Consider the following 13,492-nt stretch of genomic DNA (forward strand, 5'->3'; position numbering starts at 1 on the left):
AGAGGAAGAACATGCTCTTCCTCCTTCTCCTCGCCCCTGGATCCTCTTTCCATAAATATTTATTGAGTATCTGTTGTGGCAACTGCCACTGCTAATATTACTAGTTATCAACTATTGAACCCTTGCTATGCGTCCAGTTTTATGTTTACACTGGTGTGACAAGGTCAGATAAGACATTACAGTCCCGTGTGGGAGATAGACAAGGAAGTCAACAGTTATGCAATTTAGTAAATGCATCTAAATCAGACAAGGTAGGTCCTTGCTTTAGGACCCAGACTTCATATTTCCATCATTAGTTCTGTAGCCCACAATAGTGAACTAATAGTAGCTAATTCATACACAGCCAGGCAGTTTTAAGTGCAATTAACAATGAGCATCTTTATAAAAACCCTATGAAATAGGCATTATGATTATATCTTACAGAGTGTATATCTACCCACCCCAATGTCACAGAACCAGTGAGCAGCTGAGGTGGGGTTTGATTCCAGGCCTCTGGCCCAGTGTAGGGGGAGGTAATACCGACACTGAATCTAGTTTAAGCTAATTAGGCATTTGTGAGCTGCCCAGGAAATGTAACCATCACTTACAACTTCTTTCTGTGATAAAGTACATTTTGACTTCCAAACTTGTGAAGAAATTTTCAAATGGGTGTTTTAAGGTAAGAAAGTACCTGAAACCTCTAAAAGGCTAGAAAAGACCTATGAGCATTGGTGACCTATGGTTAATAGGACACTGTAAATTCGGTGCAAAAGGCAATAGAGTATTAACTGTCACACTGTAAGTTCAGGGATACTCCTTTTTTAGGTTCAATTGTTCTTATAGGCAGCAGTTCCCCCACTTACTAAGAAAATTAATGACTTGAGTTTACTTTAAAAAGCAAAGAATCAAAAGAATGAGAAGACAAGCCACAGACTGGGAGAAAATAATTACAAAAGACACATCTGATTAAGGAGTGTTATTCAAAATACACAAAGCCTTAAAACTCAACAATAAGAAAACAAACAACCAGATTAAAAATGGGCTAAAGATCTTAACAGACACCTCATCGAAGAAGATATACAGATGGCAAATAAGCATATGAAAAGGTGCTCAATATCATATGTTGTTAGGGAAACGTAAATTGAAACAATGAGATGCCACTACATGCCTTTTGGAATGGCCAAAATCCAGCATACTGACAACATTTAATGCTGGCGAGGATGTGGAGCAATAGGAATTCTCATTCATGCAGGTGAGAAAGCAAAATAATACAGCCATTTTGGAAGACAGTTTGGACGTCTTTTTACCATATGATCTAGCAAGCATGCTCCTTGGTATCTACCAAAGGAGTTGAAAATGTCTGTCCCCACAAAAACCTGCATATGGATATTCATAACAACTTTATTTATAATTGCCCAAACTTGGAAACAACCAAGAGTTCTAGGTAAGTAGATAAAGAAACTGTGGTACATCCAGACATTGGAATATTATTCAGTGCTAAAAAGAAATGAGTTCTCAAGCTATTCAACGACATGAAGGAAACCGAAACGCATCTTACTAAGTGAAAGAAGGCAATCTGAAAAGGCTATATACTGTATGATTCCAACTCTATGACATTCTGGAAAAGGCAAAACTATAGAGACAATAAAAAGATCAGTGGTTGCCAGGGGTTAGGAGGGAGGAGAGATGAATAGGCAGAGCCCAGAATATTTTTAGGGCAGTGAAACTCCTCCATAAGGCGGATAGTTTTAAATTTGTCCAAACCCACAGAATGTACAACTCCAAAAGTGAACTCCAATGAAAACTATAGACTCTGGGTGATAACGATGTGTCAGTGTAGCTTCATCAGTTTTAACAAATGTGCCACTTTGGTGGGGGATATTGATAATGGGGGAGGCTACGCATATATGCATAGGGTATATGGGAAATCTCTGTACCTTCTAATTAATTGTTCTGCCAACTTAAAACTGCTCTAAAAAATAAAATCTAGTTTTTTAAAAGAGCAAAGCAAAATTCATTTATAAGAGAACCTCTATTCTTAAGAAGAAAAAAAAAAAGTGCACTATTTGGAACATTATACCTGTTCCCATGCTCTTGCTCCCTTGAGAAAATTGCTAACCTTCATCCTGGGGTGCAAGAATTACTGCTCATAGTGTCTTCTTATTAGGTGTGTTACAGACAGACCTGGAGAAAGGGAGAGAGTGGGCAAGGGAGAGAAAGAGGCACAGAAAGAGAACAGGGGCATTCCATAGTGTGTGAAATGGATTTTAAACAAGACACAGCATTTTCTTAGAGATTTAGGAGGAAATTTGGAGACCATTTTCTGCTATCAGGTTAAAAAATTAGTTTTATTTTATTTGGACCTAGCATAAAATTTATGCTTTACTTATGCCTCAGTGGCCACCTCTTCTTGAAAATAATCTTCCTCAACAGTTGGATTTTCTGAATATTGAATAATGATTTTTCCCCCAAAGGAATAATGGATTTTGAATGTATGTTAGGCGAACACTCATTTAATGAATACACAGATAACTAACAACATACATGCAGTGATAGATCCTCTTTTACAAAAGAAGGACATAAGATAAAGCTGGCTTATGCCAGGGAAGAACATATTTCCTATCTTCAAGAACCTACTTTCTTTCAGATTTCCTCTCCTCTGGGTTTTCATCAATCTCAGGGGCATACGTCTTAAGAATAAAAATGTTAGCGGACTCTGGGAAGAGACTTCCCTCAGACCAGGAGAGTTAGTTTATGTTATGAACTGAATTACGCTGGCCCCTTCCTCCCCACCACCCCTCCCCCGGCAAATTTATATGTTGAAGTCATACTCCCCAATACCTCAGGATGTCTATTAGTAGATAGAGTCTTTAAAGAGGTAATTAAGTAAAAATGAGGTCATAGGCCCTAACCCAAATGACTGACATCCTTATAAGAGATGAGGACACAGACACAGAAGGAAGACCACGTGAAGATAGAAGAGAAGACGATCATCTACAATCTGTCAGGGGAAAACAACCCTGCCAACATCTTGATCTCAGACTTCTAGCCCCCAGAATTGTCAGAAAATGAATTTCTGTTTTTCATCCACTCTGTGATACTTTGTTATGGCAGCCCTAGCAAAACTAATACAGTGTATAAGAGTAAACCCTGGTGACACCAGCATTCCCAAAGTGCTTTTATCCAGAGCCTAATAAGAGCAGTTCAAGGGGCGCCTGGGTGTCTCAGTCAGTTAAGTGTCTGCCTTCAGCTCAGGTCACGGTCCCAGGGCCCTGGGATCCAGCCCTGAGTACTCGGGCTCTCTACTCTGCAGGGAGTCTGCTTCTCCCTCTCCTTTTGCCCCTCTCTCCCACTCATGCTCTCTTGTGCACTCTTTCTCTCATAAATAAAATCTTTAAAAAAAAGCAGTTCATGAACTTAACATAATTATAAAGAAGTTGTAGACTTCATAAATTAATTCAACAAATATTTGTTGAGCTTCTCCAGCACATCATGTACTGAGCTAAATGGCAAAAACAAAAAGATAAGCTCCCAAGTGGCTCAAAGTAAATAAGACCCCAGACCATCCTCAAAGGAATTCAGTCTAAAGAGGACACAGGTACAGAAAGAGTTAATTTCAATATGATGTGACCAGTAAGATTGTGGTATGCACAGAGTGCCATGGGTAAGGACCAATGGCCATGAGAACTTCACTGAGATATAGAAAGGGGAGCAGATTGGAAGCCACATCCAATCTAAGTCTTTAGGAAAAAGTAGAAGTGTGCTGGGTGGACAGGGGAAGAGAGACATTTCAGTGACAGGAGTACCGCAGACAAAGGCAGTGAAATGAGAAAGTGTCTAGATTGTCAGGTAATGAGCGAAAAGTTCAGGGTAACTGGAGTTAGGATGTGTATGAGGGAGGATGGGAGGACAGAGTGAAGAAATAAGGTCAGACCACTAAGGGCTGGGCATGCCAAATTTGGATCTTATCCTGAAAGCAGTGGAAAGCCACCAAAGATTTTTATAGAGAAAAGTCACGATCAGACTTGCTTTGAGTATGGTCTGGCTTAATAGCGTGGAAAATGAAATGGTATGGGGAGAGGTAGGCTGCATAAAGACAGAAAGCAGAGAGGTTGATGGGAGCCTGAACTGAGGCAGCGGTATTGGGGTACAAAGAGCAGTCTTCCTTTAGAGATATTTCAGAGATGGAATTGAAGGGGTCTAGAAATGTATATTGTGAAGATTTTAACACTTCTATTTCTGCATGTGCTAATATGGAAAAGGTGCTTCCAAGTGTAAAGCACTAGACGGTATTTACTTGTATTTTCTGTCAGATGTACAAATAAATATCGTTTCCTTAAACATCAGATTTGTTGGGCGCCTGGGTGGCTCAGGTGGTTAAGCGACTGCCTTCAGCTCAGGTCATGATCCCAGGGTCCTGGGATCGAGTCCTGCATCAGGCTCCCTGCTCTGCGGGGAGCCTGCTTCTCCCTCTCCCACTCCCCCTGCTTGTGTTCCCTCTCTCGCTGTGTCTCTCTCTGTCAAAGAAATAAATAAAATCTTTAAAACAAAACAAAACAAAAACATCAGATTTGTTACCACCTTAATAAAACACACAATATTTTATTTACTTTTTAAGAACTGAATTCAAAAGAGCTAGCTACTACATTTCCTTACTTGTGTTTTATTTAATTTCAGGAAGAACTGCTCCCTGAAAAAATACAGTATAATTGGATACAGTTAAAAGATGAGTATCTTGGGGCGCCTGGGTGGCTCAGTTGGTTAAGCGACTGCCTTCAGCTCAGGTCATGATCCCAGGGTCCTGGGATCGAGCCCCGCATCGGGCTCCCTGCTCCCCGGGAAGCCTGCTTCTCCCTCTCCCACTCCCCCTGCTTGTGTTCCCTCTCTCGCTGTGTCTCTCTCTGTCAAATAAATAAGTAAAATCTTTAAAAAAAAAAAAAAAGATGAGTATCTTATTTCATCTCATCATAGCATGTCTGGTATTTCTGTGACTCTTCCAAGCTGGACTTGATTGAAAACTGCATATTTGAGGCAATTGAAAGCCTTGGAAAATACACTCACCTCAGTCTAATCTGAGTTTTCTCACTAGCTGCCTTCCATGACTAGTTTACGTCCTCTTTCTAGGCCTCAGTTTTCTTATTTCTAAAAAAAAAGGGATAAATTCTTTGATCCTTAAGACTCCTTTTGACTAAAATTCCAGTATGGCTTTTGACTTTTAAGATGAAAAAAAAAAAAGCCTTATTTATTTATTATTATTGAAGTTTTAAAAAGGAGACTTTAAATTTTGCTGGAAAATATTTATTGGAATGTATATAAATCTTGTTAGATGGTTTTGAGACTTATTAAAAAAAAACTGAAGCACAATGCACGTTCAAACATTACCGTTCTTGGGGTACAAAGGCACTCAAGGAAATGTACTTAAACCTCCGTAGTTTCAACTAAGTCTTAGAGTAACACAACGAACAAGTGATGCTTGTTGAAACAAATCTGGAGTCGAACTGGGTAAATACGACTTCAGAAAAATTAGCAAGCCAGACGACTTCCTTTCCCCTTCCTTGGGAAACTTGTATCTGGAAATGGAAAGGGGCTCTAGCCGCTCCGGCAGAGAAATGGGAGAATACGGAGAGAAGTTTCTCTGATTCCTCACTCCCTACCTGCTGGTCTGATTTCCTCTCCAGCTCGCTCTGTCTGATAAGGAATTGATTCTCCCCCTTCTCTCCCTCCCCCGCCCCCGCTCCCTCCCTCTCTGTCCTTCAGCCTGAGTAACGGTAGTGTCCTAGCAAGTGATGCTGTCGGAGACAGGAGCCGGGCACCGGGGAGCCTTCGGCGCCGCCGCCGCCGCCGGGCGGAGAGCCTTTCCCAGCACGAGCGCGCCACTCGGCCCCGGGCTTCCTCCTCGCAGCCACAGCCGCGGCGGCTGCTCCCACGGTTTCGTGGTGGGCGGCGGCGGCGACTCGGCTTTGGTTCCCGCCTCTAACTGCTAGGTGTCGGGCCGCGCCGTTCTCTCCTCCTGCCTTCCCGCCCGGGGCTGCCCGGAGCTGCCGGAGCGGCGGGCGGTGCGGAAGGGGCGCCGCCGGCAGACCCGGCGGCGGCGGAGGCCGGCATCCCCACGCTCGGAGCGCGGCGGGCGCGATGTCCACCAAGGTCAGGAAGTGCAAGGAGCAAGCGAGGGTGACCTTCCCCGCGCCGGAGGAGGAGGAAGAGGAGGGCGAGGACGAAGGCGCGGAGCCGCAGCGCCGCCGGCGGGGCTGGAGGGGCGTCAACGGGGGGCTCGAGCAGCGCTTGGCGCCCTCACAGCGGGAACCGCACGGCTTCTGCCCGCCGCCCTCCTCCCCCGGGCTGGACAGGTGAGTACCCCGCCGGTCCGCGGCCCGCGCGTCGGGAGGGCAGCGCCGGGCGGGGGGCAGAATGGCGCGCTCCGGGACGCCCCGCCACGTGCCAGGGACCCCCAGACGCCTCCCGGCACGGCAAGGCAGTTCTATTCGGGGCGACTTGGGGATGCACACCTCGACCGGGAGCTCGTCCCCTTGGTTCTGCTTTGTGCAGGGACTTGGGGGCCGCTGAAGGCGTGGCTGGGGCTGTGTCCCGGTTCAAGCGCAAGGAACGGCCCCGCGGACGGACACAACGGACGCCAGACTCGCTTTGCAGCAAGCAGACACGTCTCTCCTACACGCACACTACTGCCCCATGGGCTGGGAGCCCTCGGCAAATGAACCCCGAGCTTACCCGAGGAAGTCAAAGAATGGCAAGGTGTGCCTAGACCCAGGCGCGCCCTCGAACTTCGGCCTCCTCCCCCGCTCCCCAGCGTGGAACTACCCTGGGGACGTGCGTGGCCCCCGCGGCGCTCCCGGCGGCCCCAAGCCGGGGCAGGGGAGTGGGGAGAAGGGAAGGGAAGGTGTGTGATACGGAGTGTGGGTATAAGTTTGCCCAGTCGCCTCGTTTCTCCATAGTCCATTCACAGTTGGGGGCAAACTGAAGCCAAATCCCCAGGGGAGAGTGGGCGCGAGGCAGCCGCGGGAACTGTTTCGTGGTAACTTTGGCTGTAGTTCCCAGGCGGCTCAGGGTCAGCAGCTGCTTTCTTTTTAAAGGAAGGTAGAGGTCGGCACTGTAGTGTGTGAGAAAGAGCAACTTTTCTCAATTTCCAGATCTCGGAGTCAGCCTTAGCAGCTGCGAGACATAGCGAGGATTAAAAGAGAGCGCTTAGTTTTAAAGGGTGCATGCTATTTTTCTTGTCACATACCTTGGGCGTGCCACGGGGTTTACAGACTTTTTTAGGAAAAACGCACAGACCTAGGTAGAGAACTTGGGGTCAGACGTGGCGGGCGGCACTAACCGTCTGGGCGGGGTGGAGTGGTTCTCTGTGAAGGGACGGAGGTTATGCAGCGCCCCCTGCTGCCCTAGAGCTGCCACATCCTGGTCCCAGGCTTCTGCGGCGACCTGTAGACGGACCTAATCTCGCATAGCTCTGCGGGCTCAGAGACCACGCCTGGCCCTTCCAGATTTGCTTATAAAAAACCAGAAATCAGCCGCTAGGAGTAGATCGCCTAGGGAAGGGTTCTGAATTAAAATGAGCGACGCATCCTGATGTGGTTAGCCTGGAGTGGAAATGGCCCAGGAAATGGAAGGAAGGTATACCTTAGGGATTAAAGCATGCCAGCTCGCTTCCCAGCCTCCCTAAGATTTTAAGACATTGTCTATTTTTCCTTTTGCCAATTTGGTTTTTATAACCCAGTTCAGTTTCTTGATTATTTAATTTTTTTTTTCTGTTCCCTTCAATCCACACTAAATAGGACACCACTGCCCTCTTATCTGAGAAAATAGGGTGGAGCAGAGATTACTCACTTTGCCTTTTGGAGTTTGAGGTCAATTACACAAAATACTAAGGCAAATTCTATCGTAAACTTGTCTACCTGCTAATAGAAGAGAACATTTTTTTTCTATTTTCTGACTTTACATAATTCAACAAGTAAATGTCTTAGTATATTTACTTTGTAAAGCGCTTGAGAAGATCCAGTCATCTTAAGGAGACAAACATTAATAAATGTTTCTTCGGGTGGTAGGGCAGCGATCTCTTCATGTTTGAGTCCTGTCATTTGCTAACGTTGGGCACTAGTTTGATATCTGTAGAAAAAAATCAGCTCTTTATTCCTCCTTCAAGTAGAATATGGCCACAGTTTAAAAGCTCAGAAAGTGAACACAACAAGCCTAGGATGGAATTGGAGCAGGATAACCAGTCTCTCAAAGCCCCAGGGTCATTTTCAGTAGTCAGAAGAGAATAGCTGGACTTAAAATTTAGTCAGGATGCTGAAGATAGAATCCCACTTTTACCAAAAAGATTCCTCAAGGTTATCCTGTTGCTCATTTCACTGCTCCGTGCTCCAGTATTCCATTTGGGAATTTTAAACAGACTGACTTAGGAGAAAGAATGTCATCTGCTGTATCACTAACAAGACTTTTTAAAAATATCCTTTGATAGAACTCTTGATTCAACCATTGATTCAAACCAAGACTTTCTTTTTCCCAATTGTTTGCAAACCTAGGACCAAGTAGTCTGTCACTGGCAAGATTACCTCATTCTCGAAGTTTTTAGTTATTAAATATATCTGATAAAACTCCAAAAAGGCATCTGAAGGCAGTTCTCATGAGTTTTGATTCAAAGACATTTCTTAAAGCATTTGCATGTGCCAAGTGCAAGTTAAGTACAGCAAGCCCCAAAGATGAGTATGACAACTTTTCTGCACTCAAGAAGTTTAAAATCTCATGAGGGAGAGGTGGAAATGAAACTGGGCATGAGCTATTATGCTATAAATTAGAGTAAAATAAGTACCATAAAAACATACAAGGAAGGAGCTATGAAGGATCAAGTGTAAAGGAGCGACGGACTATGTAAGGTCATGGAGAAATGAAGGAAACATTTATGGCTCTAAAAGATAGGAAAGGAGACAGAGACAGAGTGGGACATTAATTGAAGCCCTTCCCCCAAAAATGTTAGGCATGTCTGGGGAACGTTAATTGAGTTTCATTGGAACATAGAGTATGTGTAGGAGCAGTGAGATTTAGCTGGATGTATTGGTTTGGGGCATTAATAGGGAGGATCTTGCCAGAAGGAGACAATAGGGAGCCATTGATGGTTACAGAGCAGCAGCAATTTGATCAAAGCCAGTCTGAGAGCAGGATGGATTGAAGTGGCAATTGAGAGAATGTCAATAAATAAATTAGGGGGCTACTATAGCCATTCTGGCTGAGATTAGGATTTGTAATAGTGTAGTACTGGTGGGATGGAAAGGGAAGAGGTTGGAAGACAGAATACACAGATAGGATCATGGAATATGCAACTAACTGCCCATGAGGGGTTTAAAGAGAAAGCAGAGGGGTGCCTGAGGGGCTCAGTCAATGAAGCGATTAAGCTAAGTGTCTGCCTTTTGCTCAGGTCATGATCCCAGGTTCCTGGGATCAAGCCCCATTGCAATCTCCTTGCTCAGCGGGGAACCTGCTTCTCCCTCTCCCTCTGCCCCTGCCCCCCTTATGTGCGCTCTCTCTCTCTTTCTCTGTCTCTCTTTCTCTCTCTATCTCAAGTAAATAAAATCTTAAAAAAAAAAAAAAAAAGCACGTGCGAGAGAGAAAGAAAGCAGGGTCAGAGATGACTTGGCAATTTTGGCCTAGATAACTGAGATCATCGATGTCGTTGAAAAGGAAAGGACAAAGAGGAGGATCTGATTTTTCAGATAATTCCGATTAGAGGTGTGAAGCAGGAAGAGGGAAATGCAAGTTTAAAGCTTGGGAGAATTTGAGAATCTACTGGCTGATGGGGCTAGTTGCTGAGTCATGTGAGTATATGGTATTACCCAAAGAAAGAGTGTAAAGAGACAAAGAGAGCTCTAGATTCCCTTTTCTGAAGGATTTTTGTTGTTTAGAGGGTAGAGAGAAAGGGTAGCCAGATGAAGGAGCAGGTGGGTACTAAGGCAAAGCTGCCTAGAAAGACCAGTTTCAAGAAAAGAGAAGAATTGACCCATAGTTGGCAAATACTTGATAAATCAAGAGAGAAACTTATGAGTCTACTTTTAGAAAGAAGAATCAATCCTTATATTAACGTAGGTGCACATAATCATTAGATTTCTCAGCAGTGTTATCTTTAAAAGAGAAAGACTTCTAGAAAGGAAGATTCTGTTTAGTTTTTCTTCAGAGGTAGTACTGCCAAAAATGTGTCATAACAAAAGCAGTAATTTGTGTTTATATAATATTTCATGCTGGAACTGGGAAGGGATCCCCCGTTCTTAGTGCCTGCCCTCTCTTGGGTCTGGTACCCTCACAACCAGAGTATCTCTGTTTCTATTTCTCTGGAGATTTCATACCCTATCTTGCTTATAGGGGTGAGGGTATCAGTCAGTGGGGTAGAGATCTGGGGAAAGAGTTCTACCTGATCTTTATACAGACTTTCAGCCAATTCCCTTATTTTGGGCTCTTGCCTCATCTCTACTTTCTGGGATTTCTTTTGCCTTCAATTTCTGGGCCTTTTCTGGCATTGAGCAAGGTGGATCAAATTGCTTCTTGTTATAGACACTCTGGCACTCTGGTTGGACCTTCCTTATCTCCACTAAATCATTTACCTGTCTTCCAACTTCACATATTGTGTAGTTACAGATATGACAAATGTCTTCTGTTTCATGGAAGACAAAATCTGTGTTACTTTTCTCTGTTTTCCTTGCTGTTTAGGGGAGATAATTTTGGAGAGGAGAAAGGGTAAGAAAGGCCTTTATCCCATTGTCTTGAAACCAAATATCCCTACGATTATGTTTTAGGTGTTCATTTAAGCCCCAATGAAGACTATATTATTAACAGGCTAAGATTGCAGAAGGAAGAATATTCTTATTTATGACTGATCTTATTGGGTGAATGGAGTAGATGGTAAGCTTATACAGTGTGATACGAGGGTCATTTGAACTCCTCCACCTAAAGTCATCTTAGTACCACACTTCCTAAATCTAACTACTATAGAATATTTTGGGGGGAAAAAAATAGAATGTTTGAGTTGCAAAGGATTTCATCTAGTCCAGTCTCTTCTTTTACAAATTGATAAACTGATTCTGAAGTTTGACCTCTAATTCACAGCAGCCCCAAGTCATGTGAAATCTCTAGGCTCTTAGGGCTCTGCTGTTCACACCGTGGCCTCCTTTCGGTTCAGCTTTTCTCTCTTCCTCAAAGAAATTTAAAAGTGCATTTACTCTTGGGAGGAATAACACAGGACACTACTAATTAGTATTAATTCATTTATGAGATCCAATTAATTCATCATTTCAATTTGACTGCTGATGGCCGATCAACTTGAGAAAGTTTGTAAGCTAAGTGGGAGGACTAAGAATGGAAACAAAAAGAAAAGAATATCTCAAAACATAAGTGACCCCCTGCCAAATGTCTGTTATGGTTTTCTCTTTTCTTAATATCAAAGTGGTGAGAGGATCCTGGAGCAAGACTGGGGCATCATCTGATGATGGGGTTAGAATTTTAGGGATTTTTCATTACTGGCCTGGGATAGCAAATGTCAGTCCTCTCTTCTCTCTCTCTCTCTCTCTCTTTCTTCCTCTCTTTCCTTCTCCCCCCCACCCCCAGTATTCTTAACCATTGAGCTTTGGCTTTGCCTACAATATCCCATAAACCCCCTTACCGCAGTTGACAGTAAGCAATAAAACACCATGGGAAATGTAACAGGATGAAGAAACCTGTTTTTACTGGGTTCCTAGGCTCTTGGTAGGAAGGAATGCTTTAAACTTCATGGCTCAGGATTGAGATTGTCCCCTCAAGGAGCATGCTTAAGGAACAGTGAATGGCTGCTGAGCAGTCTTCTGAGGAGGGAGGCTCTTATCTTGACCAGCAATCTTCTTTTTCAACCCTGCCCTCAACATCACACGGGATAAGTCTGGCAGGAGAGCCTGATTAGTGGCCTGGGCAGGGTGAGCACGTAGAAGTCTGGCCCCAGATAGAAGATCTGGAGTTGTGAACTATGGGGGGACCAACTTCACACTTGGCATAAGGGGCTCAGCAGTGACTTTATGAGAATAATTAGGATTGTTACAGTGTTTTGTCTTTAATTTAGCATCTAGGCCAGGGGTGTCTGTCTACAGTTACCTAGTCAAAAGAAATCCCTCATTAAAAAGTAAACTTCCCTCCTTTTGCAGTATTTAAATAATAGGTGACAGTACGGATTTGGTCTTAGATCTTTTAAAAAATGAGATTTAAATGTCCACAAGTATATGACCTGTTAAGGAAAGAGCATGATGATGCTAATATTCTACACCAGTTTTGCATTTCTAAATATATTTTGTCAAGTAGTCCTGATGCATATGGATTCTGTTGAAAAGTATGTTGCAGGGTGACGAGACAGGAGCAAGCATCTAAAAACTTAAGACTTTTGACTTAGGATGTAGATGATAGTGATAGAAAACCAGATCCCTTTGCTTCTAATAATATTAAAAGTGTATATGGATATATATATAATAAGTTTATATGTATATTATATAAAATATTAATATATATAATATCATCTAATATATTTAAGTAACCAAATATGAATTTCTCTTGGGTCAGTAGAACTTTTTGATTTTATTATTGCGTTTATTTTTTTTTCTTTATGGTTCTTTTTTAAAAATTTTTTTATTGTTATGTTAATCACCATACATTACATCATTAGTTTTTGATGTAGTGTTCCATGATTCATTGTTTGTGCATAACACCCAGTGCTCCATGCAGAACGTGCCCGCTTTAATACCCATCACCAGGCTAACCCATCCTCCACCCCCCTCCCTTCTAGAACCCTCAGTTTGTTTTTCAGAGTCCATCATCTCTCATGGTTTGTCTCCCCCTATTATTAAGTTTATCTCAATTCTTGTTCACTTACAGATTGAATTCATATTTGACTTCTAATTTCATTGTCACTTAATATTCCTGAAATAATAAACATTAGTTTTAGAAAGTATTGTGAAAGAGTTTATTTTTGAAGATAAGCTTCATTATTAGAGCTTATTAATTCTAAGACTTATCCCTGTATTTTTTTTTTATCCCTGTATTTTTTTTAAAGATTTTATTCATTTATTTGAGAGAGAGAGAATGAGAGAGAGAGCTTGAGATGGGGAGGTTCAGAGGGAGAAGGAAACTCCCCGTTGAGCAGGGATCCCGATGCAGGACTCAATCCTGGGACTCCAGGATCATGACCTGAGCCGAAGGCAGTCGCTTAACCAACTCAGCCTCCCAGGCACCCTGATTTATCCCCATATTATCCTGATAAACGTCACTTTTTTTTATCTAAAGTTTTTTTTTTATTATTTGTCAAATAAATAAAGACACAGCGAGAGAGGGAACACAAGCAGGGGGAGTGGGAGAGGGAGAAACAGGCTTCCCGCTGAGCAGAGAGCCCAACGTGGGGCTCGATCCCAGGACCCTGGGATCATGACCAGAGCCGAAGACAGACGCCTAACGACTGAGCCACCCAGGCGCCCCCAAACGTCACTTTAATATCAAA

The 13,492-nt window shown here is 43.3% G+C and overlaps 1 protein-coding gene across 3 annotated transcripts in view; it reads left to right on the forward strand.

Moving 5' to 3' along the window:
- The first annotated feature begins 6,110 nt into the window (after window positions 1-6,110).
- Window positions 6,111-13,492, forward strand: part of TRPC3 (transient receptor potential cation channel subfamily C member 3) — a 73,211-nt gene continuing 65,829 nt past the window's right edge. For 2 of the 3 annotated variants that reach the window (XM_035023221.1, XM_035023223.1), the window contains exon 1: window positions 6,111-6,326. In XM_035023221.1, coding sequence (XP_034879112.1) covers window positions 6,112-6,326 — 215 coding nt within the window. In that variant the 5' untranslated portion in view covers window position 6,111. Of the gene's footprint in view, window positions 6,327-8,544; window positions 8,569-13,492 lie in introns of all 3 variants that reach the window. The other variant, XM_035023222.1, reaches the window with a different exon arrangement.

This window comes from Mirounga leonina, unplaced genomic scaffold, assembly GCF_011800145.1.
Source record: "Mirounga leonina isolate KUSES-001 unplaced genomic scaffold, KU_Mleo_1.0 Mir_176, whole genome shotgun sequence".
Classification (NCBI taxonomy): Eukaryota; Metazoa; Chordata; class Mammalia; order Carnivora; family Phocidae; genus Mirounga; species Mirounga leonina.